This window comes from Mobula birostris, chromosome 3 (assembly GCF_030028105.1).
Source record: "Mobula birostris isolate sMobBir1 chromosome 3, sMobBir1.hap1, whole genome shotgun sequence".
In the NCBI taxonomy this organism is placed as follows: Eukaryota; Metazoa; Chordata; class Chondrichthyes; order Myliobatiformes; family Myliobatidae; genus Mobula; species Mobula birostris.
In genome coordinates this window covers 11,983,766-12,009,548 of record NC_092372.1, presented here as the reverse complement: position 1 = coordinate 12,009,548, position 25,783 = coordinate 11,983,766, and the positions used below count along the sequence as shown (strand labels likewise).

At 42.2% G+C, this 25,783-nt stretch overlaps 1 protein-coding gene across 13 annotated transcripts in view; it reads left to right on the top strand.

Moving 5' to 3' along the window:
- The window catches only part of LOC140194896 (transcription factor 4-like), a 681,375-nt gene that overhangs the window by 375,055 nt on the left and 280,537 nt on the right, over positions 1-25,783 (top strand). For all 13 annotated transcript variants that reach the window (XM_072252222.1, XM_072252219.1, XM_072252225.1 and 10 more), the window contains one exon: positions 16,260-16,395. In XM_072252222.1, the coding sequence (XP_072108323.1) occupies positions 16,260-16,395 (136 nt within the window). The remainder of the gene's footprint in view (positions 1-16,259; positions 16,396-25,783) is intronic.

Below are 25,783 nucleotides of genomic sequence, written 5' to 3'. Positions count from 1 at the left end.
GAATCTGGAGCACAGGGAGGCAGGTAGCGGCAGGAATTGAACCCCATTCAGTCAGTGTTTCAGGTTGAAACCCTTCATCTGTCATCCCAAAGCTGTGCCCAATATACTGATGAAGAAATTCTGACTATCTGTCATATCTATGGAAAGGGCTGAAGTCTATCAGTGACCGCTGTGCAGTCTTTCTGGTGAATGTAATTGAGAGTAGAAGCTAATGATGGAGTCTGGAGTGAGGGTGGGTGTGAGATGGATCATGTAATGTAGGTAATAGAACATAGAACAGTACAGCACAGGAACAGGCCCTGCGGTGCACAATGTTGTGCTGAATCAAATAAGTTAGTAAACAAATGGGTAACTAAACTAATCTGTTCTGCTTACACAATGTCCATGTTCTTCCATTTTCCTCACATCCATGTGCCTATTATCATCTCTTCAAAGTCCCTAATGTATCTGCCTCTACCACCATCCCAGGCAGCGCATTCCAGTCACCCACCACTCTCTGTATAGAAAACTTGCTCCTGACATCTCCTTTGAAATTACCCCCCCCCCCACCACACCTTAAATGCATGCCCTCTGGTATTCGACATTTCAACCCTGGGAAAAAGATAACTGTCTGTCTACTCTATCTCTGCCTCTCATAATCCTTATGATTGATGGAGATAGTTGTTGAGTGATGAGAGTGTGGTTAATTGACCTGTGGCAGAGATGACTGGTAGAGGAAGGCACCATTTGAAGATGAATTTGTTGACCTTGACCACTTATACGAGGTCATTAAATTTCTTGTGGGACTGCATCCAGCCCCTCAGGGCTGTACTTCTGTGAACTTTCGCAGCCATCTGTTCCCACTGCTTTCTATTGTGTGTTTGCTTTCCGGAAGATTCAAGGCAAGGTCTTCTCCTTTCTGCCTCCTCCACTCAGGTCTCCAGTGAAGCAGCCGAGATCCTGGTGTCCTACTCCTACCCATTCGAAACCCTCCTGCTCCCTTCCCCAGATCGGATTTGTTTGCTGAACAACTACTAACATTTGCTTCTGTCACTTTGCACCTTTCAGAGAGTAACTGCACAGAAACAGGCCATTTGGTCCATCTAGTCCATGACAAGCTATTATTCTATCTTGTTCCTTTGATTTGCACCTGGACCGTAGCCCTCCAACCTCCTCCTATCCATGTAGTGACCCAAATATCTCCTTAATGTTGAAGTTAAAACCGCATCCACCACTTGCATAGACAGCTCATTCTACTCTTCCACCAGCCTTTGAGTGAAGAAGCTCCCCCTCATGTTTCCCTTAAACATTTCCTTTAATTCATACAAAATGCTGTAGGAACTCAGCAGATCAGGCAAAAACTGCGGAGAAGAATAAACAGTCAACATTTCCGGCCAAGAACCTTCATCCAGTCTTCATGAAGGGTCTCAGCCCGAAATGTTGACTGTATGTTCCTTTCCATAGATGCTGCCTGACCTGCTGAGTTTCTCCAGTATTTTGTGTAGTTACTCTGCATTTCATCTGCAGAATCTCTTGTGTTTACCCTTAACCCATGATCTCTGGTTCTATTCTCAGTGGAAAAAGCCTGCTTGCATCTACCCAATCTACATTTAGCCCTCATAATTTTATATACTGTACCTCTATCAAATCTCTTCTCATTCTCCTGTTCTCCACAATTCTTTCCTTTGGAAGGGCCAGGCCAGCATTACGCTGAGTGAAGCTGCTTTAAATCCTACAAGCCACTAAGGTAGTGAGTGGATAACTTCACTCACCTCATCACTGAACTGATCACTAAACACAACTTATTGACTTACTTTTGAAGGACTCTGCAACTCATGTTTATTTATTTATTTCTGTATTTATTTATTGTTTCTTTTTGTACTTGCACAGTTTGTTTTGCACATTGGTTGCTTGTTGGTCTTTGCGTGTGATTTTTCATTGATTCTATTGCATTTCTTTGTTCTACTGTGAATACTTGCAAGAAAATGAATTTCAAAGTGGTATATCTTGACCTATATGTACGTTGATAATAAATTTACTTTGAACTTTGATCTCCTGCTGATGAACGAAGCCAGTGAGTGAAGTGGGGAGCACTGACTGCATGTAGTAATCCATATAATTAGCAGATATCATGCCACCCCAATGGGCAGAGGTTAATCGCCTCTCGCAGTCACTGTGATCGTCTTTCCGACGCCAACCAATTTATAGCTGTCGATGTTTACATCTATTTCCATCATTTCACTTCATTTGATACAAACTATTTAATCTATCTGGGCCCTTCCTCACAGACATGGATTTCTTTTCTCTGAAAATGAGAAGATTTTGCTGAAATATTTTGTACAGGCCTTTGCTGACTTGGTCTGTGTGTCTGGTACAGCCATCAGCTGCCTTTTTGTACCGCTGTGGAACCCGTCCCAGGTGTATAGGGAGATAGGGTTGTAAATTATCCTGGGATTGAAACGGTTAATGTATGAGGAGCATTTGATGGATTTGGGCTTGTACTTGCTGGAGTTTAGAAGAATGAGTGGGGAATATCTTTTTGAAACCTATTGAATATTGAAAGGCCGAGAGAGAATCATTCTTACCTATCACCTGTCAGCTTGTATTCCTCATCCTCTCCTCACCTTCTTATTCTGACCTCTGTCCCTTTCCTTTTCCAGTCCTGATGAAGAGTCTTGGGCCTAAATGTCATCTATTTTTTCCTCTCCATTATTGCTGCTTTACCTACTGAACTCCTCCAGCATTTTCTGTGTATATTGCTCAAGATTTCCTGCATTTGCCAAACTCGTTGTATCAATAGTCAAGAAAGATATATTTTCAAATATAAAAACTGATAGATAATGCTAGAGTAGTCCCAGACCTAAAAGGTTAAATGTTTCCCCATGACTTTGTGTTGATATTTTAGATATGTTAGGCAAGAAGTAAAATTCGAAATACATTTATTATAGAAGTACGTAAACATGTCCATATACTACCTGACGTTCAAACTAAATTTATTCTCAACATATTCTACCTGGACATTAATTTTCTTGCAGGCAGTCATAGGAAAATAAAGAAGTACAATAGAATTAATGAAAAAGACCATACAGAAAGATTGACAAATAATCAATGTATAGAAGAAGACAGAATCTGAATCAGATGTAATATCAGTGGCATATGTCGTGAAATTTGCTGTTTGCGGCAGCAATCAGAGTCATAGTCATAGTCATACTTTATTGATCCCGGGGGAAATTGGTTTTCGTTACAGTTGCACCATAAATAATAAATAGTATTAGAAATAGTAATAGTAATACTACTATTAGTAAATAGTAAATAGTAATAGTCATAGAAATAATAAATAGTAGTAGAAAATAGTAATAAATAGTTAAATAGTAATATGTAAATTATGCCAGTAAATTATGGAATAAGTCCAGGACCAGCCTATCGGCTCAGGGTGTCTGACCCCTCCAAGGGAGTAGTTGTAAAGTTTGATGGCCACAGGCAGGAATGACTTCCTATGACACTCTGTGTTGCATCTCGGAAGAATGAGTCTCTGGCTGAATGTACTCCTGTGCCCAGCCAGTACATTATGTGGTGGATGGGAGACATTGACCAAGATGGCATGCAACTTGGTCAACATCCTCTTTTCAGACACCACCGTGAGAGAGTCCAGTTCCATCCCCGCAACATCACTGGCCTTACAAATGAGTTTGTTGATTCTGTTGGTGTCTGCTACCCTCAGCCTGCTGCCCCAGCACACAACAGCAAACGTGATCGCACTGGCCACCACAGACTCGTAGAACATCCTCAGCGTCGTCCGGCAGATGTTAAAGGACCTCAGTCTCCTCAGGAAATAGAGACGGCTTTGACCCTTCTTGTAGACAGCCTCAGTGTTCTTAGACCAGTCCAGTTTATTGTCAATTCGTATCCCCAGGTATTTGTAATCCTCCACCATGTCCACACTGACCCCCTGGATGGAAACAGGGGTCACCGGTCCCTTAGCTCTCCTCAGGTCTACCACCAGCTCCTTAGTCTTTTTCACATTAAGCTGCAGATAATTCTGCTCATACCATGTGACAAAGTTTCCTACCGTAGCCCTGTACTCAACCTCATCTCCCTTGCATTGCAATATATAAATAACCATAAGAAATATATATTAAAAAAATTAACTAGTGCAAAAAGAGAAAAAGAACAGTGAGGAAGTGGTCACTGTCCATTCAGGAATCTGATGGCGGAGGGGAAGAAGCTGTTCCTGAAACGCCGAGTGTGTGTCTTCAGTTCCCTGTACATCCTCCTTGACAGTAGCAATGAGAAGAGGGCAGGTCTTGAGTGACGGGATCCTTAATAATGGATGTCTCCTTCTTGAGGCATTGCCTTTTGATGATGTCTTCAGTGCTGGGGAGATTAGAGGCCATGATGGAGCTGACCAAGTTTAATTGATCAAATAAAAGAAAAAATACTGAGAACATGCGTTTGTAGAACTCTTGAAAGAGAGTGTGTAGGCTGTGAAATCAGTGCAGAGCTGAGGTGAGTGAAGTTCTCGTGCTGGGAAATTGAAGCACGTGTTCATTGTAAGATTATGGGAATTTGATGGTGAAGTGGAGGTACTGAAGACCAGCAGTGATGGTCTTACTGAATGCTGGAGTAAGCTTGTGGAGCCATGTGACATGCTCCCACTGCAGGTTTCTCTTGTTAATGTTAATATATTAGAGATTCATTCTAATCTACAGTTGATCTCACTTGGGAAAACAGCTGGTGATTTGAGACTCAGCTTTAGTACTCGAATTAAAAAGGTCAGATTATTGGCCAAGTTTCCTACTCGCTGCTTACAGTACAGCGACTTCTGCTGGAGAACTTGCGGGTGTGGATATTGGAGAGGAGATCGCCCAAGCTGAAGGATCAAAGATCAACTTTATTCACCATATGTATTTACATGTTTTAGGAATTTGCTGTGGAGTTGGTCAGGGCATGACATGCAACAAAAAAAAACAATATTCAACAATTATATAGAATAAAGGATTATATAAAAATAAAGTTAGAATTTAAAGTACAGATATGGAATAAAATGTGCATAAATACATAGATGCCAGAATATATTTGCAATATTAGATGTGGTGTACAGTGGTTAAAATACAATGGGAAGTGTCTTTTTAGTTGAAAGTTTGTCCTGTAGTTAATCTGGAGTCTTGAGAAGCACCTTCCTAAAAACCGACTTTTTAAATTTGGTACTTATCCTAAGGATTAATTAATGCTTGTTAATGTTGATAACGTTTATGTAATTTGGTATATTTGATTACGTTTTATTGAATATAATTTTTTTCTTTATTTCACAAGCATGAGAAAGTCTGCAGATGCTGGGAAATCCAAAGCAACATACACAAAATGCTGGACAAACTGAGCAGCCATGGTGGCATCTATGGAAATGAGTAAACCGTTGATGTTTTGGACCGGTTTTGGCCCGAAATGTTGACTGTTTACTTTTTTCCATAGATGCTGCCTGGCCTGCTGAGTTCCTCCGGCATTTTGTGTATGTTGCTTACGATTTTTAATTTGTCTTGTATTCTTATGATTTATCTTTACAATCTATGTAAAGCACTTTGAGCCTGTATCTTAATGCCTGAAAGGTGCTATAAAAAAAGTTACTATTATTAATAGAGCCTGTATCTTAATGCCTGAAAGGTGCTATATAAAAAGTTACTATTATTAATAGAAAGATTAGAGTGATCAGCCTTAAGTAGCCTTAACCAAAGATTCCTTTGAAGCACAGTGCATTGCGGGGGCTCTACTCCAGAACAAAAAAATTAGTAGTTTAAATATTGTACATATGTTTCCTTTTCATTTTATTTCTGCAATGATAAAGCTATTTATGAAGAAATGTATTTCAGCAATCCTAAATATTTATGAACTTTGCATATTATCGTCTCAGTGTTTATCTTTCAGTTTGCCATCTCATTTTCTTAGCTATTTTTCAGTGCCTCTTTCCTTTTAGACTCTTTTCAAACTCTTGTAAGCCTTTAAATAGTGTTTTGTGATTCTTAATTGTCCTGTTGGTATATTTCTCCGTGTATCTATTAAGCATTTCTTCGCCTCTAACTCTCCCACTAGGATTAGAGGTGGTACAGTAGCATAGTGATTAGAGTAATGCGATTATAGACCTAGGTTCAATTCCTGCTGCTGCCTGTAAGGTATTTGTACATTTTCCCCATAATAGTGTGGATTTCCTCCCACAGTCAAAGACATACAAGGCTAATTGGAACCTTGCGTGTAATTGGATGGTTTGGCCGGAAGGGCTTGTTATCGTCCTGTATTACTGAATAAAATTATAGCACTGAACAGATACTCCAAGGTATATAAATACTTCAGAATTGGTTGTACACTGAAGAATTATCTTCTCTTTCTTTTCACGTCACAAGACTAAAAGTAAATTATAATTGAAATTCGAGTTCCATATTTAAAAGAGTAGAGGATTTATTAATTCAGTGTTTCTTAATCAGAATTTATAATATAGTTTTCTAATACTCTGATCAAAACCATAAATTCTGGAGAATACTGCACGCTCAAAATGAAACATGTATGAATTCTAATATTGACGATCGAGGCTCCAAGATATAATGAGGAAAACAGGAGAGATTTAACTAGTGTAACCCACACAACAAAATGCTGGAGGATCTCAGCAGGTCAGGCAGCATCTATGGAGAGGAATAAACAATAAATGTTTCGGGCCGAGAATCTTCCATCACGTGGGTGGGGAAGGGGAGGATGAAGTAGGAAGGTGTAAGTTGATAGGTGGAGAAGGTAAATGGCTGAACGAGAAGGAATCTGATAGGAGAGGGGAGTGGAAGGAGGAAGAGGTACCGGGGGAGGTGATAGGCAGGTAAGAGAAGAGAAGAGTTAAGAGGGGAACCAGACTAGGGAATAGAAGAGGAGGGAAAGGGGAGGGGGGAAATGATAAGAAGTTAGAGAAATCAATGTTCATGCCAGAGGTATAACTACACGGTGGCGATATGTTAGGTTATTTTGCATTTAAAAAAAACTTTAGTGGTGCATTGTGCTTCTAGTCAAGTTCAGGTACTTTGTCGACTGACTGTATGTATATACAACCAAATGAAACAGTGTTCCTGCGGACACAATACATTCACAAAACATATATCATAAAACAAAATATTAGCATAGATACATTAATAAAATATAATTCAAAATGCATATAGTGTGCAACACAGGTAAACAGTAAACAGCTCACTGTCCTAGTGACGAGACCTCGGTGGTGACAGGGTATTGATTAGTCTCACAGCCGGATGGAAGAAACTGTTACCCAACCTGGCAGTCCTAGTCCTAATGCTCCTGTACCTTCTTCCTGGCAGTAGTGGGTCAAAAGGATTGTGGGATGGGTGGTGAGGATCCTCAACAATGCTTTGGGCTCTTTATCTACACTGACAAGTGTAGTTCCAAAACAAAGCATCAAAGCAATAAGATATTTTCTAGTGAAGATGAGGAGAGGAAAAATAAAAGATTTCCACTCAAAGCTGTACTTCCTAAGTGAGGCCATCTGTTTGTTGGGGTCAACTATGGGTACTGAGTCCAAGCTGTCTATTTGATATGCAAGCCAGGGCAGTACGATATGGAGAGCAAGTTGTTGCCCATGTAGCAGGCTCCCCCTCCCCACGCAGCTGATGAATTGAAAGGAACGGCAGAAACCAATATAATTTGGCATCAGAGGCATCGCAGGAGTTGTCAGTCAGCATTCAACTCAACTTAGGACTGCCTTAGGGGCGCCAGGTCCGGATTTTTCCTTGGGGTTACTACTAAAGCCTTCCTTATGAATGACAAGGGAGTGGAGGTTTGAGATCAGAGTTTTCCTTCTCATAGATGGGATGCCAACCACAGCTGACGAGTCCCATCTGCCCAAAGCAACTGGTTTAAAAGTGCCAATAACACGCCTAAGCCCCTTCTCTTGTCAGTAGAAGTTGAATGCCAGGAGTTGGACTTGGTTGTCAGAGGCTATTTGAGATGCATGCTATTAGGAGCATTTATTAGGTAGAGAGAGCTTATCCCCACAACGCTCCTCCCTCAGCTACAACAACCTTAAGGATCCGAACTTCCTAAACTAATAATTTCCTTGCTGGTATGGCTCTGCCAACGCATGCATCATGGAGCACTGCTCTACGGTTTGCCTAAAGGAAAATTTGTGCAGTCAGCTGGGTAGTTATCGGAAGACTTGCTTTACACTGACAGGATATCTTCATTGTATGAAAGCGAGTCTAACTTCTTCATTTGAGACTGGGCATCGACAATTTTCAATTATTCAAGAACATCATCAAAATACGTACATCACCCTCTTTATACATACGTAGTTTTACTGAGTTGTTTTTACATTCTGTGGTACGATGCTTTCTATATAGCGAATGTTGCATAACTGCAAATAACAGATGGCTGAAAGCGTACTGCACCCTTGAACAGATGCTCATCCTTTCTTAAAATATAAATCTGTATAATATATGCAGTCTTCAGCTTTTGTCTGTCACGAATCTAACCTATTCTAGTTTTGCAGGAAGAGATTCAGAAGCTGCCGTGGCATTTCCATTATCACCGGAGTGGGTGGAATACGTAAAGTCTGATTTAATTCTTAGGGTTAAGCGAAGTAAATTGCGTTAGATTTTTTTTTTACTGTGAGTTTCTGGCCTCTGTTATGATAAGGAGGGCCATTGAACAGGAGAGATGTTGTCCAATCATTTTGTTGTTTTCCTGAGTAATGCACAAAAAGTGCTGGAGGAATTCAGCAGATCACGCTGTATCTGTGGAGAATAAGCGGTCGACGTATTGGGCTGAGACATCAGGACTCGTCGACTGGCTTCACCTATCACTTAGCTTGTACTCATTCCCATCCCCCCAACCTCTTATAGCTTCTTCCTCCTTTCTTTTCCAGTCCTGAAGTCCTGCCTGACCTGCTGAATTCCTCCGGAGTCTTGTGTGTGTTGCTCTGGATTTCTAGCACCTGCAGAATCCCTTGTGTTTATAGCTGACGATTGTAACCTTATACAGATTGGGGGACCACTTTATTGATCATCTTCGCTCTGTCTGCCACTAACGACAGCATCTCCTGGTGGCTGCCCATTTCAGTTCGATTTCCTATGCCATTCTGACATGTCGGTCCATGTCCGCTTCTCCTGCCATGATGAGGCAAAACTCAGACTGGAAGAGCAACAGCTCAGCAGTTGGGAAGCCTCCAACCTGATAGCATGAACACTGATTTCTCTAACCTGATAAATTACGCCCCCCCCACCTTCTCTGTTCTCCATTCTGGTTCCTCTCCTCAGCTGCCCAAAACCTCCCTCTGGTGCCCCTTCTCCTTCCCTTTCTTCCATTGTCCATTCTCCGTTCCTATTGGATCCCTTCTTCTTCAGCCCATTAGTTCGTCCACCTATCACTTCCCAGCTCCCAGTGGGAGGAGAGGAGTACAAGCTGGCAGGTGATAGGTGAGGTCAGGTGAGGGGAAAGTGGGTGGCTGGGGGAGGAGAGATGAAGTGAGAAACTGGGAGGTGTTTGGACCAAGACATATCCTTTAAAGTCTTTCAGAAATAGCTGAATTCTCCAAATTTCACCAGTTATAGATCAGACTAGCCAATAGGAACAATGCAGAAATTAAATAACATGGTTGTTAGCTACGTAAAATGATAAACTATTTCTTCCTCCTACCCAACGGTATGGCAAAAATCAAGGGAAAACATAGGGGAGGGAGCTGAGCAGAATTTCTTTTTTATTTTTCCTCCCCTCTCCTTCACTAGAGAATACCTTATGCTTAGATGTTCCATACATGTGCCAGCTCGCAGCTATCTTGCCAAGTAATTAATTCATTGTGTATGAGACGATACTGAACGTTGTTAGAGGCTATGCTAACATAGCAGCTCTGCTTGTCTAGACAGAAAATCCAGAGGATGTGAAGCCATTTCTCAAGAAGGCAGTCATAAAAACTCATGGTTTTACGTTGGTCAATGGCCTCCCCTGCTGCCGCAGTGAGGTCACTGTCGGGTTGGAGAACCAACACCTCATATTCCATCTGAGTAGCCTTCCACCTGATGGCATGAACATTGATTTCTCTAACCTCCGAGCATGACTTGCAGCCCCTCCCCTTCTCTCTTTTTCCATTCCCCATTCTACCCATCCATCACCTTCCTCTGGTGCCCCTTCCTCTTTCCCTTTCTCTCATGGTGCACTCTCCTACCATATTCCTTCTTTTTCAGACCTTTACCTATCACCTCCCAGTTTCTCACTTCATTGCCCCTTTGCACCCGTATACCTTATCAGTTCTGCTGAAACGTGTTGGCCCGAAACATCTGCTGTTTATTCTTTTCCATTAGATGTTAGCTGACCTGCAGAGCTCCTCCAGCTCTTTTTAAAAAAAAATCTCTGTAGAGATACAACACAGAACAAGCATTTTTGGCCCAATGAGCCACACACCACCCAGCAACCCATCAAATTAACCCGAGCCTAATCACAGGACAATTTACACTGACCCATTAACCTACTAACCGTTTTGTGTGCATGAGTTATAAAAACCTACTTGATTTATTCACATTCTTTAAGGAAGAAATCCTGGCATGTTTATCCAATCTATGTGTGACTTACAGTATGTGGCCAATAACGATCTAGGGATATGACACACAAGCTATGTTCAAAGTTCAAAGTAAGTTTATTAACAAAGTACATATTTGTCATCATGTACAACTCTGAGATTCATTTTCTTGCGGATGTACTCCATAAATGCATAATAGAATATTACCTCCAATAGAATCATTGAAAGACTGGACCAACTTGGGCATTCAGCCAGTGCGCAAAAGACAACAAACTGTGAAAATAGAAAAAGAAGGAAATAATAATAATAAATATATGATTATGAAGACATGTAGTCCTCTTTTATTGTCATTTTGTAATGCATGCATTAAGAAATGATACAATATTTCCTCTGGTGTGATATCACAAAACGCAGGACAGACCAAGACTGATAAAACTGTCAAAACCACATAATTATAACATATAGTTACAAACAGTGCAACAATACCATAACTTGATGAAGAAGTCCGTGAGCACAGTAAAGTTCAAAGGTTCTCAAATGTCCCACATCTCACGCAGACGGGAGAAGGAAGAAAAACTCTCACTGCCATTCCGACCACAATCCAACTCTGAGTCATCCAAAAACTTTGAGCTCTGGTCAGCTCTCCGACACCGAGTACTGAGCGCCAACTCTGTCCGAACGATTCGACCTCCTTCTCGGTCGCCAAAAGCAGGCAAGGCCAGGGATTTTAAGGCCTACCCTCTGAAAGATTCACGACCACACAGTAACAACAGCAGCGAACGGGCGTTTCAGAAATTTCTCCAGATGTTCCTCTGTGCTTTCATGTCCGTTCTCCATCAAATCAGAATTGTCCACGGCCCCTATTTAACGGATACGATATCATTTTCACCGGAGAGCTGCGCATGCGCTTCGCTGCCGTATAAGCAATAAATATTGAGACTATGAGATGAACAATCCTCAGGAGTGAATCCATAGGTTTTTGGAACAATTCAGGGATGGCGCAAGTGAAGCTGTGTGAAATTTTCCCCTCTGGTTCAAGAGCCTAATGGTTACGGGATATTAACTGTTCCTGAACATGGTGGTACTTGTCTTGAGGCTTCTGCACCTTCTTCCTGATTTCTTCCCACTGGAGACTGGTTCATGGACCTCTGGTTTCCTACTCCTAAAGTCAATAATCAGCTCCTTGGTCTTACTGACATTGAGTGATGGGTTGTTTTTGTGGCACCATTCAGCCAAATGTGAATATGGCATTGGAGCTGTAGTTAGCCAGACAGTCATAAGTAAAGTGAGTGGAACAGGGGGCTAAGCACGTAGCCTTGTGGTTCAGACCCTGTGTGTAACTGGCTCCATACGTGGTTGCCTTATAACTGTGCTACACCTTCACACAATAACTAGTATCAGCCTTACCAGCAATGTCCACATCCTTCGAAGACTTTATCTTGTGTGACCTTGAAGGACCGCCACATTCTCATAGATTTCTAGTTTGCAAATATCGTAATTCTGATTTATTATCCCTCAGCAGGAGTTGGCAGGCTAAATCCATATTAAAGAATGCTAGATAAGCTCGAAGTAATCTGATTTCAAATTGAAACTTGGAAACAGATCTAAATTTATAAAAAAGCAGGAAGCAGTAAATTCTTGATGAAATTATAATGACAGAGCAACAGGAAAATGCAAGACTTGTGTGACGGTTTGTGTGGAAACCCTAACTATTAAAGTCAAAATTATATTGACATTATATAAAACAAAATTCCAGCTGCAAGGCAACAAGGGCTATGTGCATGGAAACATTTCAGTCACTGCGCAGCTGTGCACCCGTGTAGCTCAAAGGGAAAAGTGAATATCATAAGTACAAGAGATTCTGCAGATGCTGGAAATCCAGAGTAACACACAGAAAATACTCGAGGGATTCAACGGGTCAGGCAGTATCTATGGAGAGGAATATTCAATTGCTATTATCATAGATGGACATCAAATGAGAAAGAAATCCAGCGTGCCCAGATGGCCAATGAGGTGCTATTCTTCAAGCTAGCCTTGAGCTCTGTGTAACAGTGCAGGAGGCTGAAGACTGAGAGGTCAGAGTGGTTGTGGGATGGTGGCACTAAACAGGAAGTCAGCTTCTGCCCGATTCAGGGCAGCAAGTATGTCAGAGCCATGGAGGGAAGGCAGAGGCGATTTTTCAGAATTGTACCCTGGAAGGAAAACTAATTTGTTAGACAGTGAAAGACAAAGGTTTATCTTCTAACCTGATAAATTGATGGTCAATTTGACGTTGCATGAGGTATCCCAAGCTGGAGATGGCTGAAGCCTTATCCTGCTCATTGAAGACAAAACTCTTGAGAAGTGCTAAGCTTCAAAGTAATGTATGGATCTATTTCTTTTAGTGCAATGACCACCTCCTCTTTCTCTCACTCTCTCTCTCTCTCTCTCTCTCACTGCAATGTGAATACATCTGTTAAAGCAATCCCCCGCATGTGTGCTTTTATTTAACATATATGTAGTTGTGCACAGACACAACATTCATATTCATATCCATCAACACCAGTGCAAACAATGGGTTCCAAGATTTAACAAAGGGACTTACTGTTGCTGCACTGTGGCTGACGGGAAGGCTCTACAACAGGTAGTCGAAACCAGCCAACGCATCACTGGCACCAGCCTACCCACCATCAAGGACGTATATTCAGAAAGGGGCTGAAAAAGTGCCAGTAACATCATGAAGGATCCCATTTACGCTTCTTACGGCAGCACACATAAAATGCTGGAGGAAGCCCGGCAGCATCTATGGAAAGAGTAAACAGTCGATGATTTGGGCCAAGACCCTTCTTCAGGACTGGAACATCAGAGATCGAGGGAGAGGAGGAAGAAGTACGAGGTGGTAGATGATAAGTGAAATCGGGAGAGCGGTAGGGGTGATGTAGTGAGCTGAGTAGTTGACTGATGAAAAAACAAAGGGCTGACGAAGGAGGAATCTGATCTCATGGAAGAAAGGAATGCATCAGCAGATTTTCTCATGTTCACGGTGTGAATACTGCAGATTCTCTACCTTCTGCCTGATGGTCGTAGTGACAGCAGAGGATAGCATGGATGGTGGGTGTCATTAATGGTGGGTGCTGCGTTCTTGTGCAGCACTCCACGTAAATCTGATCAACGGGGGGGAGGACTTTGCCTGTGACTAGAAATAGTATCAAACTAGAAATTGGTAGTCAGTGGAATACAAGTAGTTGCTGGTAACATTGATGATAATAGTCTGGTCAGCAAATACAATAATTAAAAAAAATATATATATAGTACTGTGCAAAAGTCTTTTCATATACAGGTTTCCCCCGGCATGCAAAGGTAGAGCGTTCCTATGAAACAGTTCGTAAGCCGAAATGCCGTAAAGTGAAGAAGCAATTACCATTTATTTATATGGGAAAATTTTGTGAGCGTTTGCAGACCCAAAAATAACCTACGAAATCATGCCAAATAACACATGAAACCTAAAATAACAGTAACATATAGTAAAAGCAGGAATGATATGATAAATACACAGCCTATATAAAGTAGAAATACTTCTCTACAATGATTGCCTGCACAGATCTCCGTAGCGAAAATCTCACGCAAGCGCTGTTGGCATAAACGTGCTCTCCAGTAACCTTTAAACTATGAAGCTGCCAAATCTACCTAATAACACGTAAAAATACACAGCCTATATAAAGTAGAAATAATTTATGTACAGTGTAGTATCACTTACCGGAATTGGGAAAACAGCGCTGAGCACACTGATGATGGTGTGTTAGACTGAGTCGTCGCAGGCTGGGTGTTGCAGTGGCCCCCACCCTCCAGGCCGCCGACAGATGCATTGCTGCGAAGCACATAGGGGTAGCCGGGAGGTACACAGCACATCGTTAAGAAAAAAGCCAAAATAAACATGCTAATTAATTGACGAAGGGTCTCGGCCTGAAACGTTGACTGCACCTCTTCCTACAGATGCTGCCTGGCCTGCTGCGTTCACCAGCAACTTTGATGTGTGATGCTAATTAATTAGGTGCTGCCCGGCACGTAAATGTCGGCGCAGATCAGAGGCGATTGCCGATTGTATCACCTCTAGTCTGTGCCGACAATTACGTGCTAGGCGGCACCTAATTAATTAGCATGTTTATTTCAGCTGTTTTCTTAAAGACGTGCTCTGTGCCTCCCGGCTACCGCTGCGTTCTTCGTGAATCGGTACAGTATCTGTCCAGGGCCCGGGGGTTGGGGTGGTGGGACACTGGGATTTCATCTCAGCGTCGATCAGGGCAGGCAGCTCACCTTCTCCTATGACTGCCCGCCTCGATGTTGAAGATCAAGGTTCGTCATCTGCTGTGGCTGATGTGGAAGGCTTGCTTGACTGCTGAGCCTCGCGCATTTTTCTATCATACAGTTGTTTTTAAGCACTCAAACCATCCTGCAAATATCCCCTAAACCTACGTACCCTTTCAAAATTAAAGTCGTACTTTAACATTGCAGCAGAAATCTCACGCAGTTGCTTCACGTTCATTTCGCTACTGCATTCGGTTTCGATTGTTATCCTTTCTACTTCCAATTGCATCAGCTCTTCATCTATCAGTTCTTGGACATGGGATGCCAAAACCTCTTCAACATCATCTTCGTCAGCTTCCACAAGCCAAACTCACTTTGTCCTTGCTTCATTCACCACGATCGAAACACTTAATTATGTCTAGTTTTACGCTAAGTGTAACACCCTTACGAGCTCTTTCAGGCTTTTCCGACACCTTAGAAGTCATCTTGCTAACGGCTGCTCAATGCAACGTGTTTAAACAGTGCCATTCTGAACCCGGGGCAGAGCGGCTGCTCGGGGCGCGCGCTGCCTTTCTTCATAACAGTGAAAACACCTTCTGAAAGCAAAAACAGGGTACTAATGTAGGTCTTTCGTAACAGTGAGGTTTCGTAAAGCGAATGTTCGAAAAGCGGGGGACACCCGTATATAGCTAGGGTGACTATGTGTTTTACACAGTACAGTATTTGTTAACATGGAGTGGAAAGCAAGCTTGTAAGTGGCGGGAGCAAAGGATGTTGGGAATGGGGAAGGTGGTGCGGGTGCAGACACGCCCAGCCCTGAGACACCAGGTAAGGTCATTTGTTTCCAAACAATTGGTTTATTGATTATTACAGAATGTCTCTCTGGTGCTTCCTGCCTCTCCCCTCTCCCTTCCCCTTTTCTCAAACATGATTCTCCTCTCCCTCCCTCATTCTCACTTAGTCCACAACAGAGACACATATGAAATTCAGGCTTATCATCAGTCATATACGTCATGAAGTTTGTTTTGCAGCGGTAGTTCAGTGCAATACATAAAATTACTACAGTCTTAGGCATGCTAGTTATAGCTATATGCATATATAATTCTTATTGTAATTCATGGTGTTTCTTTAATTGCACTTACTGCTGCTGCAAAACAACAAATTTCACGTCATCTGTCCGTGAGTAAACCTAGTTCTGACTCTGATTCTGACATCCTAGTACTGGTAAGAATAGCTGTCTTCGAGTTCTCCTGTTTGTTTTATAGGATCTGTGGTCACAAACTTTACACTGGTTAAATGTCTGCAGCTGCATTCAGTGCAGTGTGAACAATCCAGCGTGCAGTCAATTGAAGCAGTACTGATGTGAAGTAGTTCTATCTTACCAATTGCTACGAACAAAGAGGCTATCCTAACATTTTACTTTTCCCTTTTTTTTTGTATGTTGCAGTCCAATCTCCTTGGGCAAGACATAGGTATGGGCAGTCCAGGAGCCTCATCACCTACAGGTGCCAAACCTGGGTCACAGTATTATCCATATTCCAGCAATAATCCTCGTCGGCGACCAATGCATGATTCCTCCATGGGTGAGTGTTGCTCCATCTTTAAATATTATTATTTTCTTTTCCCTTTGACTTTGTTGATTCCTTAGTGGCTTAAATCTCCTACATACACCATAGCCTGTAACACCTATATGAAGCAGGCTTTCCTCACTGATATTGGGTGAGACTGGAACTAGAGGTCAAGGGTGACAGGTTAAGGTTTAAGGCAAGGGTTCCCAACCTGCATTCATGGACCCCTTGCTTAATGGTATTGATCTATTGCATCAAAATGTTTGGGGACCCCTGGTTTAAAGGGAATATGAGAGAGAACTTTTTCATTCAGAGGGTTGTGAGAGGGTGGAACGAACTACTAGAGAAAGTGGTGGATAAGTGTTTGATTTCAACATTTAAGAGGAATTTGGATAGGGAGGGGTATGGAGGGCTACGGTCCAGAGACAGGACAGTGGGACTAGGCGGATTAATAGTTCAGCATGGACTATGTGAGCTGAAGTGCCTGTCTTTGTGCACTCTCCCCCTCTTGCACTGAACGACCTCGTGTGTTCTGTTCGAGGAATGCTGAATAGAAGGATTCCCGATGTATTCAGTTTTGCTCTTCAGTAGGTGGGCTGAAAGGGAAGTGTTCTATGACTCTATGGCTCTAATTGTTTTTATTTTCAGTATTTACAATTGTGATATCTGTAAATTCAAAGTTCAAAGTAAATTCATTATCAAAGGACGTAAGACCATAAGATATAGTGTCATTTTATGATTTATTTGTATATTGAGATATAGCACAGTCTGGGCCCTTCCACCCCTTTGAGCTGTGTCAGCCAAGACAATTTGCACTGACCAATTAACCTACCTTTGTACAGGCATTTACAGTAAAATAAAGAAATACAACAGAATTTATAAAAAACTATACATAACAAAGGCTGACAAGCAAACAACGTGCAAAATAAATAATATTGTGTTGCAGTGTCCTTGAATGTGAGTCCATAGGTTGAGGAGTTAGCCACTTGTGAAATGGAGAGAACTTTCACAGTTCGGCCTGAGGAGCAAATGCAATGTCTTGTTAGTGTACTATAGAGTAAGAGGGTAAAAATGTACTTTATCGAATGAGCACTCAAGCTCATCGGGGGCTTCCTACAAGGCTTAAACTAAAAGCTGACTGCTCCCAGGCAAATGGAGCAGGCTGCCAGTTTGCTTAAGAAGCTGGGATTTTAAAATTAACTCCTTAATAGGATCTTTGAAGATTTAAATTCCAAAGGTCGGCCCTGCTGGGGTAAGCTGCAAGTGCCTCTTCACTCGCCAAGACTCAAATCACTGTCACCTCAGCATTTCCTGTCAGAGTCACCTTATGTACAGATACTCCTGAATCTTAATGTCACTTTATGTACATGCAATCAGTCTATGTACAGTATATAAGCTAGAGTAATGCACACAAAATGCTGGAGGAGCTCAGCAGGTAAGGCAGCATCAGTGGTTAGGTACAGAGATGCCTAACCCTGCTGAGTTCCTCCAGCATTTTGTGTGTGTTACTCTGGATTTCCAACACCTGCAGAATTTATTATGTTTATTTTTGTACTACTTATTTAATTTAACTACGTTTGTATATATATGAAAAAACTGAATTATAGTAATTATATATGTATGTGTGTATGTGTGTGTGTATATATATATATATATATATATATATATATATATATATAAAACTGCGAATTACAGTGTATAGTAATTCACAGTTCTTTTTCTATCTTATGAATTTCAATATATTGCTACCGCGAAGTTAACAAATTTCACGACATATGCTGGTGATATTAAATCTGATTCTGATTATATAAACTAATCTATGTATATGTAGCCACACTCAAACAGTTACTTGGACATTGTGTTTTATAGGATTGCTTTTATATTTATAGTTATTGTGTTTTTTTTATTGTGTTCTTTATGCTTATTGTGATTTTTTTTTTATGCTGCATCAGATCCGGAGTAGAATTCATTTCACTCTCATTTACACTTATGCAGTGAAGAATAACAACAAGCAGTCTTGAGTCTTGAATCTGTTTCCCCGTGCACCCCCCCCCACACTTTTCACAACCCCCCTCAGCCCACCCACTGAAAAGCAAAGCTGAATGTTTCGGCAATCCTTCTACTCGGTATTCCTCTAACAGAACATGCGAGGTTATTCTATCAACACGTGTTTTTTGAATTCATTCACTTAATTGGGTACAAGTATTTACGAGAGCACAGTTAATTCTGATGTGAAATATTTATTTATTTATTGGGATACAGCGTGGAACATGCCCTTCTGGCCATTCAAACCGTGCGCCGCAGCAATCCCCTGATTTAAATCTAATCTAACTATGGGACAATTTGCAATGACTGATTAACCTACTAACCGGTGCATCTTTGGACTGTCAGAGGAACCTAGAGAGGGGCAGTGGTGGGAATTGAACTGGGTCACCTGTACTCAAAGTGTTGTGATAACCACTGCGCTACTGTGCTACTCCAAATATAATAAGTGATTGTTTGGTTAGAGACCAGCAGAAAGGCAGGAGACATGGAGTATAAATTGCTTGTGTTGGTTACCCTCTTACCTCTTCTCAGCTCCCCCGGTGCACCTCCTTCTTCCCTTTCTCCCATTGTCCAATCTCTCCACCTATTATATTTCTTCTTCTTCAGCCTTTTACCTTTTCCAACTATCTGCTTACAGATTCTCATTTCATGCCCTGCTCCCCTCCCACCCACCTACCCCCTTGACAAGATAATGCTAGTGGTCATCTGTGACATTCTGTGAGTTGCAGAAAACTGCTCCAAAATTTCTCCTAAATGTACTCTTCTGGAATTACTTTCAGTGCACGTTGCAGTATCTCAAGCTCTCCTTGTTTATGCAATTTATTTTTACTTGCATTTGCACAGTTTGTCACCTTCTACACTCTGGTTGTTCTTTCATTGATCCTGTTATAGTTACTATTCTATAGAGTTGTTGAGTATGCCTGCGGAAAAAATAAATCTCAGAGCTGTATATGGTGACATATATGTACTTCGATAATAAAATTCACTTTCAAGTTTGAACTATAAACCTGGTCTCACCTATCACCTGCCAGCTTGTACTCCTTCCCTTTCCCCCAACACCTTCTTCTGGCTTCTAGCCCCATTCTTTTCCAGTACTAATAAGGTATTTTTGTCCAAAACGTCGACTATTTAATCTCCTCCAGAGATGCTGCCTGATCTGCTGAGTTCTTCCAGCATTTTGTGTGTTGCTTGTGTTGTTTGGTGTCTTGGTGAGTGAAAAGGCACTTATAGCTTACCCTCACTGATACACTGACATATCTTCAATGAACTGTCTTTTTCTCCCAGCTTGGACGAAACCTCATGTCGTTCAACCATGCACATGTATACCACCAAACGAAACAATGTTCCCTCAGACCAAGGTACACACCACAGTATGTATATCTCATACACAGCACATAAAGTATACTACCATGAGCAAACTGTTAGATAAATTAGCAAATAATAAAATAATAAAGTATATTCCAGAAGATTGACATTTAGCACAAGGTGCATTTAGATTAGATTAGATTATGAGGACACACAGTCCTATTGTCATTTAGTAATGCATGCATTAAGAAATGATACAATGTTCCTCCAGAATGATATCACAGAAACACAAGACAAACCAAGACTAAAAAAACTGACAAAAACCACATAATTATAACATATAGTTACAACAGTATAAAGCAATACCGTAATTTGATAAAGAACAGACCATGGGCATGATAAAAAAAAGTCACAAAGTCTCTCGAAAGCCCCATCATCTCACTCAGACGGTAGAAAGAAGAAAAACTCTCCCTGCCATGAACCTCCAGCGCCATAAACTTGCCGATGCAGCACCCTGGAAGCACCTGACCACAGCCGACTCTCGAGTCCGTCCAAAAACTTCGAGCCTCCGACCAGCCCTCCGACACCGAGCACTGAGCACCATCTCTGTCGAGCGCTTCGACCCTGGCTCCCACAATAGGCAAAGCCGAGGATTTGGGGCCTTCCCCTCCGGAGATTCTCAATTGTACAGTAGCAGTGGCAGCGAAGCAGGCATTTCAGAAGTTTCTCCAGATGTTCCTCCGTGCTTCTCACGTCTGTCTCCATCAAATCAGGATTGTGCACGGTACCTACTTAACAAATACCGATATCATTTCAGAGCGGCCGCGCGCACTGCCATCTTCTGCTCCCCTCAATTTATGACACAATTTAAAGAATAAACAGTATAATGCTACCGGTGTTTCATACACGATGAGCTCTAGTGGTGGCAAAGAGTTTAGTAGTCTCATGACCTGGGAGAAAAGGTTGTTTCATGACCTAATGGTCCTTGTCCTAACGCTACTGCACCTCTCCCTGATGGTAGGGGGGTCAAAGAGAGAGTTCGACGGATGGGAGGGGTCCTTAAAAATGCTAAGGGTCCTGCGTAAATAACTGTGATGGTTGGAAGAGAGATCCTGATGATCCTCTCAGCAGTCCTCACAATCCTTTGAAGAGTTTTGCAGTTAGCTGCCTTGTAATTCTCATACCAGATGGGCTATAGTTGTTATGAAGCATGTATTTTAATTTTCTGGTAGGAAGTGAATTTGCTACTCTGAAAGCACCCCCCCACCCCCGCAAATACATTTCTCCTGATATGCAGGAGCAGGGGATGACGCAGGTGCAGACACACCCAGCCCTGAGACACCAGCCAAGATCACTTGATTCCAAACAACTGATCATTACAGAATTATCTCTGTTGCTTCCCGCTACGTGTGTGTATATGTGTGTGTGTGTGTGTGTGTGTGTGTGTGTGTGTGTGTGTGTGTGTGTGTGCGCGTGTGTGCGCGCGCGCCTAAGTCTTTTGCACAGTACTGTGTATGTCTTGAAAGTGGCAGGATATTTATTTGCTAAGAAATCCAGCACTGAACAGACCCTTCCATCCCTTCGAGTTGCACTACCCAGCAACCCACTGGTGTAACAGGACAGTTTTACAATGACCAATTAACCTACTAACCATTGCGTCTTTGGACAGTGGGAGGAAACCAGAGCACCTGGAGGAAATCCACGCACACTCACACAACGCACACGCACACAACGCACAGAGGACGCTGGAATTGAACTCCGCTGCCCCAAGCTGTAATACCGTTTCACTGCCTGCTTCAAAATATTGGAACCGATATAATGAGGAAACGAGTTAGATCATATTGAAAACTTCATATGTGATATGCCATAATTTCATCAAGCTTTCTGATCCAAATCTCTTTTTATTTGCATCTGGCTTCAAATCCGATGTATTCATCCTTTGGGAAGCTTGGCAATATCCACTTTGTTAAATTGCTTTGTACAGTCAGTATATTTGGCACCTAAAGTGATGGCAGTGAAATTAATGCAGGTTAATAGATAGCTGGCAGCAAACCTTATGGTGATTCGGGGTTGATGCCTTGAAGGTAAGAGAGAATCTCAAGCTATTACAGACTGCATTATATCTCGAAGGGCTGAATTTAGAGTGATAATTACATTTATAATACAGTATGAAATAGATTAAGAGTCACTCTTAACTTCATTGCGTCACCCTGCCAGAGAAAAATAAAAAGATTAATTTAAAACTAAAAGTTTATTTTTGCCTGTGAAATAGATGGTGGTAAATCAATTTCCTATACCATAGAACCATAGAAACTACAGCACAGAAACAGGCCTTTTGGCCCTTCTTGGCTGTGCCGAACCATTTTCTGCCTAGTCCCACTGACCTGCACACGGACCATATCCCTCCATACACCTCCCATCCATGTACCTGTCCAATTTATTCTTAAATGTTAAAAAAGAACCCGCATTTACCACCTCGTCTGGCAGCTCATTCCATACTCCCACCACTCTCTGTGTGAAGAAGCCCCCCCTAATGTTCCCTTTAAACTTTTCCCCCCTCACCCTTAACCCATGTCCTCTGGTTTTTTTCTCCCCTTCCCTCAGTGGAAAAAGCCTGCTTGCATTCACTCTATCTATACCCATCATAATTTTATATACCTCTATCAAATCTCCCCTCATTCTTCTACGCTCCAGGGAATAAAGTCCTAACCTATTCAACCTTTCTCTGTAACTGAGTTTCTCAAGTCCCGGCAACATCCTTGTAAACCTTCTCTGCACTCTTTCAACCTTATTTATATCCTTCCTGTAATTTGGTGACCAAAACTGAACACAATACTCCAGATTCGGCCTCACCAATGCCTTATACAACCTCATCATAACATTCCAGCTCTCATACTCAATACTTTGATTAATAAAGGCCAATGTACCAAAAGCTCTCTTTACGACCCTATCTACCTGTGACGCCACTTTTAGGGAATTTTGTATCTGTATTCCCAGATCCCTCTGTTCCACTGCACTCCTCAGTGCCTTACCATTAACTCTGTATGTTCTACGTTGGTTTGTCCTTCCAATGTGCAATACCTCACACTTGTCAGTATTAAACTCCATCTGCCATTTTTCAGCCCATTTTTCCAGCTGGTCCAAGTCCCTCTGCAGGCTCTGAAAACCTTCCTCACTGTCTACTACACCTCCAATCTTTGTATCATCAGCAAACTGAGGATCAGAAAGCTATCATTGCAGTTTGATTGCTGATGATTTGACTTAAACGTATGGCAGCTGTTGATAGCAACAAAAGAGTTAAAAGCATCCCTGTGATTTCAACATTTGAGAGAAATTTGGATAGGCACATAGATGTGAGGGATATGGAGGTCTGTGATCTGGGTGCAGGTCAGTGGGACTAGGCAGATTAATGATTTGGCATGGACTAGATGGGCCAAGGGACTTGTTTCTGTGCTGTAGTGTTGTATGACTTACTTGGCAGGCTCCACAAGCACAAACTGGTCAGGTTTGGGGAATTAACACAAGAGATTCTGCAGACGCTGGAAATCCACAGCAACATGCCCAAAATGCTCAGCAGGTCAGGCAGCCGCTATGGAGAGGAATAAACAGTCAATGTTTTAGGCCAAGACCCTTCACCAGGACTGGGAAGATTACAGTATAAGAAGGTAGGTAGGAGGAGGTGACGGAGAACAAACTGGAAGGTGACAGGTGAAGCCAGGTGAGTGGGGCAGGGGGATGAAGTAAGAAGTTGGGAGGTGATTGGTGGAAAAGAAGAAGGAATCTGTTAGGAAAAGGGAGTTGACCATGGGAGATAGGGAAGGGGGTGGGGCACCAAGGGGAGGGGATATGCAGGTGAGGAGCAGGGCATACATAGAGTGGACAGCCAGAGAATCTTCCCAAGGAGGAAAAGGCATAATGAGGGGGCATACTTTTAAGGTGATTGGAAGAAAGTATAGGAGGTTGTCAGAAATAGGTTCAGGTGAAGGGGACTAGGTAGAATAATAATTCAGTTGGAATACTGTAGCCAGAGAGTAGTGAATCTGTGGAGTTTGTTGTAACAGGCAGCTGTGGAGGCCAAGTCATTGGGTGTATTTAAGGCAGAGGTTTATAGATTCTTGATTAGCCAGGGCATGAAATGATATGGGGAGGAGGCAGGAGGTCGGGTCTGAGATGGAAAAGGATCAGCCATGATGAAATGATGGAGCAGACTCAGTGGGTCAAATGTGTCTTTATCTTGTAATCTTATGGGAATGGATGAGCCAAAAGGCCTGTTCCTCTGCTGTCATACTCTTTGACTCTATGTTTCCTCTTTTGAAGGCAATGACAATGTCATAACTTACAAATAGCACCGTCCTGAGTCTGCAGAATCGTCCTATGTTGATCTCCTTGGGGGAAACTGAACTATTTTTAATTTTCCCCAAAGAGCTTATTTGGGAAGGATGTAGTCCTCAGTACAGTAAAATGTGCAAGGCATGTGGAAGAATAAAACCAGTTTGCTGAATAATCTCATTCAATATTTTCTGAGGACACAGGTAATAAACTAATAGTTAAACCGTTTAACTTCATGTTTATCATTAATCCTCTGTACACATGTATACCACCAAATGAAATAATGTTCCTCCAGACCAAGGTGCACAACACCGTACAATAAATCACACACATACCACTTTAAATGATGTTACCACAAATGAGTGAACAACTTTTTGACACAAGGTAAGAAGTGAACAGTATAACACTGCTGGTTCTTCATATGTGATGAGACACGGGTGGTGACAGGGAGTTCAGTAGCCTTACAGGCTGGAGGAAGGGTTCTGGCCTGAAACGTCGACCGATCTCTTCCATGGATGCTGCCGGACCTGCTGTGTTCCTCCAGCGTGTTGTCAGTAGTCAGCATATCCTTATTCTCTGTAGGAATGTACTTAGAAAATGGCACATTGATAAATCTGAATGTGTACATATGACCTAAGAATTTATAACACTGGTAACTAAGCATTTATCAGCAGTACTTTAACAGGAAATTACATACTTACTGCCCGTTATGCCACTGGCGTTTAGGGCAGCAATGAAGGTCTTCCATCTCTGGCAGTGTTCAGGGCTTCCTTCATCATGTCAGTAGCTTCCTTTTGGTTTTCATCACTGTCAGTCATGCAAGTCCTGTATGGAGACTCAAGAATACAGTTGCACTCAAATGTAGAAGAATTCTTCATTGCTGCTTCTGTAACAGTTTTGTTTGACCAGTCAGGGTTGTTAGCCCTGAGCTGAAGCCCTGAACCTAGAGGGCCGGTGGACCACTCTCAGTCTGGCCTCTACCCTTTGACCTGTTTGGATGGGTGACCCCACCAAGAATCAAAGCATAAAGCCCCGACTCCAGCCAACATAGATCTCCAGGTCATTGAAGCACGCAAGCCGTCCAAATGAATTGGTGATCTATGTGCTAAGTAAATGTGATCAAATTGAAACTTATTTTGAGAGCCATTAAACTGTCAGACCATAATACCATGACATAGGAGCAGAATTAGGGCATTTGTTCCATTAAGCCACCTCTGCTATTCCATCATAGCCTATTTATTATCCCTCTCAATCTCAATCTTCTGCCTTCTCCCCTTAACCTTTGACGCTTTGACTATTCAAGAACCTGTCAACCTGCACTTTAAACATACCCGATAACTTGAGCTCCACAGCCGTCTGTGGCAATGGATTCCACAGATTCACCACTCTCTGGCTAAAGAGATTCCTCCCGATCTCTGTTCTAAACCAATGGCTTTTTATTCTGAGGCGGTGTCCTCTATCCTAGATTGCCCCCCCCCCCCGCCCCGACTTTTGGAAACATCTTCTGCACATCTACTTTAGGTCTTTCGCATTCGGTAGGTTTCAGTGAGATTCCCTCCCCAACCCCCATTATTTATAAATTCTAGTGAGTATGGGCCCAGAGTCATCAAACCCTCCTGGTTCATTAACCCTTTCGTTCCCAGGATCATTCTCTTGAATCTCCTCTGAACCCTCTCCAACGCCATCACATTCTTTCCTAGACACGGGACCCAGTCTGTGCAGT